The sequence below is a fragment of the Oncorhynchus keta genome, chromosome 25 (genome assembly GCF_023373465.1).
Source record: "Oncorhynchus keta strain PuntledgeMale-10-30-2019 chromosome 25, Oket_V2, whole genome shotgun sequence".
Taxonomy (NCBI): Eukaryota; Metazoa; Chordata; class Actinopteri; order Salmoniformes; family Salmonidae; genus Oncorhynchus; species Oncorhynchus keta.
Genome location: NC_068445.1, coordinates 43,592,661 through 43,599,870, shown reverse-complemented (window position 1 = coordinate 43,599,870; position 7,210 = coordinate 43,592,661). Strand labels below are relative to the sequence as shown.

The window sequence follows — 7,210 nt, the reverse complement described above, 5'->3', positions numbered from 1 at the left end:
TCCAATGTGTCAAGTAAATATCTTTTTGTTTTCTCATGATTTGGTTGGGTCTAATTGTGTTGCTGTCCTGGGGCTCTAGAATTTAACGTCTCTTTTCTGGATGTTGATAATTAGTGGGTATCGGCCTAATTCTGCTCTGCATTAATTATTTGGTGTTTTACGTTGTACACGGAGGATATTTTTGCAGAATTCTGCGTGCAGAGTCTCAATTTGGTGTTTGTCCCATTTTGTGAAGTCTTGGTTGGTGAGCGGACCCCAGACCTCACAACCATAAAGGGCAATGGGTTCTATAACTGATTCAAGTATTTTTTAGCCAGATCGTAATTGGTATGTCAAATTTTATGTTCCTGTTGATGGCATAGAAGGCCCTTCTTGCCTTGTCTCTCAGATCGTTCACAGCTTTGTGGAAGTTACCTGTGGTGCTGATGTTTAGGCCAAGGTATGTATAGTTTTTTGTGTGCTCAAGGGCAACGGTGTCTAGATGGAATTTGTATTTGTGGTCCTGGTGACTGGACCTTTTTTGGAACACCATTATTTTGGTCTTACTGAGATTTACTGTCAGGGCCCAGGTCTGGCAGAATCTGTGCAGAAGATCTAGGTGCTGCTGTAGGCCCTCCTTGGTTGGTGACAGAAGCACCAGATCATCAGCAAACAGTAGACATTTGACTTCAGATTCTAGGCCAGGTGCTGCAGACTGTTCTAGTGTCCTCGCCAATTCGTTGATATATATGTTGAAGAGGGTGGGGCTTAAGCTGCATCCCTGTCTCACCCCACGACCTTGTGTGAAGAAATGTGTGTTTTTTGCCAATTTTAACCACACACTTGTTGTTTGTGTACATGGATTTTATAATGTCGTATGTTTTACCCCCAACACCACTTTCCATCAGTTTGTATAGCAGACCCTCATGCCAAATTGAGTCAAGGCCTTTTTGAAATCAAGGCCTTTTTGAAATCAACAAAGCATGAGAAGACTTTGCCTTTGTTTTTGGTTTGTTTGTTTGTCAATTAAGGTGTGCAGGGTGAATACATGGTCTGTTGTACGGTAATTTGGTAAAAACATTGCTCAGTACATTGTTTTCACTGAGGAAATGTACGAGTCTCCTGTTAATGATAATGCAGAGGATTTTCCCAAGGTTGCTGTTGACGCATATTCAACGGTAGTTATTGGGGTCAAATATGTCTCCACTCTTGTGGATTGGGGTGATCAGTCCTTGGCACCAAATATTGGGGAAGATGCCAGAGCTGAGGATAATGTTGAAGAGTGTTAATATAGCCAACTGGAATTTGTTGTCTGTATATTTGATCATTTCATTAAGGATATCATCAACACCACAGGCATTTTTTGGGTTGGAGGGTTTGTATTTTGTCCTGTATTTAATTTCAGGTAATCGGAGAATCCAGTGGGTTCTGGTAGTCTTTAATATTATAGAGCCAAAAAGGTTGGAGAAGTGGTTTACCCAGACATCTCCATTTTGGATAGATAATTCTTTGTGTTGTTGTTTGTTTAGTGTTTTCCAATTTTCCCAGAAGTGTTTAGATTCTATGGATTCTTCAATTGCATTGAGCTGATATCTGACATGCTGTTCCTTCTTTTTCCGTATTTCTGTATTGTTTTAGTGATTCACCAGAGTGATGGCGTAGACTCCAGTTTTCTGGGTCTCTATGTTTTTGGTTGGACAGGTTTCTGAAATGTCTTTCTTAGATTGTTGCATTCTTCATCTCTCTCATTCTTTCTCCCTCCCTTCTCCCTTGTCTGTAACATTGCTGCAGGTGAACATATCATAAAAACCACTGAAGTATGCCTGGTGATTGCCATGCTAGCCAGTGTCATGTCCACACAGAACCAGTGTGTGTGTGTGTGTGTGTGTGTGTGTGTGTGTGTGTGTGTGTGTGTGTATTTGAGGATCAACGTTTAATATTAGCTGTACATGTTGCGGTTAGCGACTTCCGTGTGTGTGTGTGTGTGTGTTAATTTCCTGTGTGTGTGTGTGTGTGTGTGTGTGTGTGTGTGTGTGTGTGTGTGTGTGTGTGTGTGTGTTCCTTTCCTGTGTGTGTGTGTGTTCATTTCCTGTGTGTGTGTGTGTTCATTTCCTGTTTGTGTGTGTGTTCATTTCCTGTGTGTGTGTGTGTTCATTTCCTGTGTGTGTGTTCCTTTCCTGTGTGTGTGTTCATTTCCTGTTTGTGTGTGTTCATTTCCTGCGTGTGTGTGTCCTCTAGGTGTGCCTGGGCTGATCACAGTAGACATGGTGAAGGAGGGGGCAGCGGTTATCGATGTGGGTATTAACCGTGTCCAGGACCGGACCACAGGGAAACTACGGCTGGTGGGCGACGTGGACTTCGAAGGTACACAACTGGTGGTTAGAGACAGGTAGTGGTTAGAGGCAGGTAGCCTAGTGGTTAGAGTGTTGGACTAGTAACCAGCAGGTAGCCTAGTGGTTAGTGGCAGGTAGCCTAGTGGTTAGAGTGTTGGACTAGTAACCAGCAGGTAGCCTAGTGGTTAGAGGCAGGTAGCCTAGTGGTTAGAGGCAGGTAGCCTAGTGGTTAGAGGCAGGTAGCCTAGTGGTTAGAGGCAGGTAGCCTAGTGGTTAGAGGCAGGTAGCCTAGTGGTTAGAGACAGGTAGCCTAGTGGTTAGTGTTGGACTAGTATCCAGCAGGTAGCCTAGTGGTTAGAGGCAGGTAGCCTAGTGGTTAGAGGCAGGTAGCCTAGTGGTTAGAGGCAGGTAACCTAGTGGTTAGAGGCAGGTAGCCTAGTGGTTAGAGAAGGTAGCCTAGTGGTTAGAGGCAGGTAGCCTAGTGGTTAGAGGCAGGTAGCCTAGTGGTTAGAGCGTTGGACTAGTAACCAGCAGGTAGCCTAGTGGTTAGAGTGTTGGACTAGTAACCAGCATGTAGCCTAGTGGTTCGAGTGTTGGACTAGTAACCAGCAGGTAGCCTAGTGGTTCGAGTGTTGGACTAGTAACCAGCAGGTGGACTAGTAACCAGCAGGTAGCCTAGTGGTTAGAGTGTTGGACTAGTAACCAGCAGGTAGCCTAGTGGTTAGAGCGTTGGACTAGTAACCAGCAGGTAGACTAGTGGTTAGAGCGTTCGACTAGTAACCAGCAGGTAGCCTAGTGGTTAGAGTGTTGGACTAGTAACCAGCAGGTAGTCTAGTGGTTAGAGCGTTGGACTAGTAACCAGCAGGTAGCCTAGTGGTTAGAGCGTTGGACTAGTAACCAGCAGGTAGCCTAGTGGTTAGAGTGTTGGGCCGGTAACCGGAAGGTTGCTAGATCGAATCCCTGAGCTGACAAGGTAAAAATCTGTCATTCTGCCCTGAACAAAGGCAGTTAACCCCACTGTTCCCCTGGACAAGGCAGTTAACCCCACTGTTCCCCTGGACAAGGCAGTTAACCCCACTGTTCCCCTGGACAAGGCAGTTAACCCCACTGTTCCCCTGGACAAGGCAGTTAACCCACTGTTCCCCTGGACAAGGCAGTTAACCCACTGTTCCCCTGAACAAGGCAGTTAACCCACTGTTCCCTGAACAAAGCAGTTAACCCAGGGAAGTAGCCCTGGTAGGCTGTCATTGAAAATAATGATTTGTTCTTAACTGACTTGGCCTATTTAAATAAAGGTTAAATAATTTAAAAAAATAGAACAGGTTGGCATTTATATTCATGAATGTTGTAGTGGATGGAGGCTCTGCAGAGAGGTCATTAGCTGGCATTGCCACAAAGTCACACAATCTGATTTTAAATCTAACCTTAACCACACTGCTAACCCTAAATGCCTAATATTAATATTGTTCAAATTTCTAGATACATTTTTTTTTTTTAATCAATTTTATAATAAGGCTGTAATGTAACAAAGTGTGGAAAAAGTCAAGGGGTCTGAATGCTATTGGAATGTACTGTATCCTCGTCAGAGACCTGAATGATAGATGTGTAATTTGTAAGTCGCTCTGGATAAGAGCGTCTGCTAAATGTAAATGTTAACTCACCTAGTTAAATGACTAAATTACTTTCCCTCTGTGTCTCTGTAGGGGGGTGAGTTAGTTAGGCTTTAGCTCAGGAGCATTATGGGTGTTAGGGCATGACCCAGGGTTCACACTCACTGGGTTGTTTTCCCTCTGTGTCTCTGTAGGGGGGTGAGTTAGTTAGGCTTTAGCTCAGGAGCATTATGGGTGTTAGGGCATGACCCAGGGTTCAAACTCACTGGGTTGTTTTCCCTCTGTGTCTCTGTAGGGGTGAAGGAGAAGGCGGGGTTTATCACGCCAGTTCCTGGAGGGGTGGGGCCTATGACGGTCGCAATGCTGATGAAGAACACTGTTGCTGCTGCCAGATACGCACTGACGCACTGACACACACACACACACTGACACACACACTGACACACACACACACACTGACACACACACACTGACACACACACACACACACACACAGACACACACACACACACACACACACACACACACACACACACACACACACGCACTGACACACACACACACACACTGACACACTGACACCACACACACACACACACACACACTGAAACACACTGACACACACACACACACACACTACACACACACTGACACACACACACACACACACACTGACACACACACACACACTGACACACACACTGACACACAGACACACACACACACTCACTGACACACACACACACACACTGAAACACACTGACACACACACACTCCAAGCAGAGCCATACCACACACACACACACACACACACACTCCAAGCAGCGCCATACCACACACACACACACACACACACTCCAAGCAGAGCCATACCACACACACACACTGACACACACTCCAAGCAGAGCCATACCACACACACACACTGACACACACTCCAAGCAGAGCCATACCACACACACACTCCAAGCAGAGCCATACCACACACACACACTGACACACACTCCAAGCAGAGCCATACCACACACACACTCCAAGCAGAGCCATACCACACACACACACACACACACACACACTGACACACACCCAAGCAGAGCCATACCACACACACACTCCAAGCAGAGCCATACCACACACACACTCCAAGCAGAGCCATACCACACACACACACTGACATACACTCCAAGCAGAGCCATACCACACACACACACACACACACACACACACACACACACACACACACACACACACACACACTCCAAGCACGTTAAAACACTCCGTACATCCAGGGGTGTTTGTTGCTTTTTTTCATGTGTTTTAGTTTTTTTATTCAAGTTATTTTAAGTTATTTATTTTGAAGCTCTTTATTTGAGTGTGTTTTTTTCTACCGGAGCCGTTTAGTGTTTTAACGTTAATTAAAAATATTGCGGCTGGTTCAACTGGAAGAACAAAACAAACAATACAACTCTCTAACCTGGTGACTCTGACTGGACCCATCCTCACACTATGGAGTATTTATCATCTCAGTGTTACTCTGTTACTCTCAGCGTGACTCTGTGTTATTCTGTGTTACTATGTTACTCTGTGTTACTATGTTACTCAGTGTTACTCTCAGAGCCACTCTGTGTTACTCTCAGAGCCACTCTGTGTTACTCTCTGCGCTACTCTGGGTTACTCTCTGTGTTACTCTCTGGGTTACTCTCTGGGTTACTCTCTGGGTTACTCTCTGGGTTACTCTCTGGGTTACTCTCTGGGTTACTCTCTGTGTTACTCTCTGGGTTACTCTCTGTGTTACTCTCTGTGTTACTCTCTGTGTTACTCTCTGTGTTACTCTCTGTGTTACTCTCTGGGTTACTCTGGGTTACTCTCTGGGTTACTCTCTGGGTTACTCTCTGGGTTACTCTCTGGGTTACTCTGGGTTACTCTGTGTGTTAGTCTGTGTGTTAGTCTGTGTGTTAGTCTGTGTGTTAGTCTGTGTGTTAGTCTGTGTGTTAGTCTCTGGGTTAGTCTCTGTGTTACTCTGTGTTAGTCTGTGTTAGTCTGTGTGTTACTCTCTGGGTTACTCTCTGGGTTCCTCTCTGGGTTACTCTCTGGGTTACTCTCTGGGTTACTCTCTGTGTGTTACTCTCTGGGTTACTCTCTGGGTTACTCTCTGGGTTACTCTCTGGGTTACTCTGGGTTACTCTCTGTGTTACTCTCAGGGTTACTCTGTGTGTTACTCTGTGTGTTACTCTGGGTTACTCTCTGTGTTACTCTCAGGGTTACTCTGTGTGTTACTCTGTGGATTACTCTGTGGATTACTCTCTGTGTTACTCTCTGGGTTACTCTCTGTGTTACTCTCTGTGTTACTCTCTGTGTGTTACTCTCTGGATTACTCTCTGTGTTACTCTCTGGATTACTCTCTGGGTTACTCTGGGTTACTCAGGGTTACTCTGGGTTACTCTCTGTGTTACTCTCTGGGTTACTCTCTGGGTTACTCTCTGGGTTACTCTCTGGGTTACTCTCTGGGTTACTCTCTGTGTTACTCTCAGGGTTACTCTGGGTTACTCTGGGTTACTCTGGGTTACTCTCAGGGTTACTCTCAGGGTTACTCTCAGGGTTACTCTAAGGGTTACTCTCTGGGTTACTCTCTGGGTTACTCTCTGGGTTACTCTCTGGGTTACTCTGTGTTACTCTGTGTTACTCTCAGGGTTACTCTCAGGGTTACTCTGGGTTACTCTCTGTGTTACTCTCAGGGTTACTCTGGGTTATTCTCTGTGTTACTCTCTGTGTTACTCTCTGTGTTACTCTGTGTGTTACTCTCAGCCAGGGTTGACACCATTTAGGCGTTTGTTTGGTCGATAGGCTGTTGGTCAACCGAGATTTCTTTAGTCAAGCAGGAGCAAAACAATATATTTATACATCACGGTGTACAAGACATCTGTCTGCTTCAGGCTGAGTGGATTCATTCATTGTGGAGGCCCTGGGGATGGAACAGCCCATTAGTCTGAGAAGTGCTACTGTAATTGTATATTGTTATATTACATTAGATGGACAATGGTGCAACACTAATAAAAATTATATTATATATATATATTATATTATATATATTATATAAATTATATTATTTTGTAACAAATGCGTGTTCTCCGTGGTTGAATATTGGTCGCTGTCCGCGGTTCTGAAACACATCAGTGCGCTGTTGAATTTGCGCCTTTTCCTAGACCATGTGGCTATGTGCATGGCTTAATAAATCATAAATATATCTACAGAAATAAGACAGATGCTGCTTCTGTTGCCTGTTTGAGT

The 7,210-nt window shown here is 45.0% G+C and overlaps 1 protein-coding gene across 1 annotated transcript in view; it reads left to right on the top strand.

The window, feature by feature from the left end:
- Positions 1–4,453, top strand: part of LOC118381972 (bifunctional methylenetetrahydrofolate dehydrogenase/cyclohydrolase 2, mitochondrial-like) — a 23,834-nt gene extending 19,381 nt beyond the window's left edge. Inside the window, exons 7-8 of the mRNA XM_052479705.1 lie at positions 2,218–2,343; positions 4,218–4,453. Of these exons, the coding sequence (XP_052335665.1) occupies positions 2,218–2,343; positions 4,218–4,333 (242 nt within the window). The 3' untranslated portion in view covers positions 4,334–4,453. The remainder of the gene's footprint in view (positions 1–2,217; positions 2,344–4,217) is intronic.
- Positions 4,454–7,210: the final 2,757 nt, after the last annotated feature.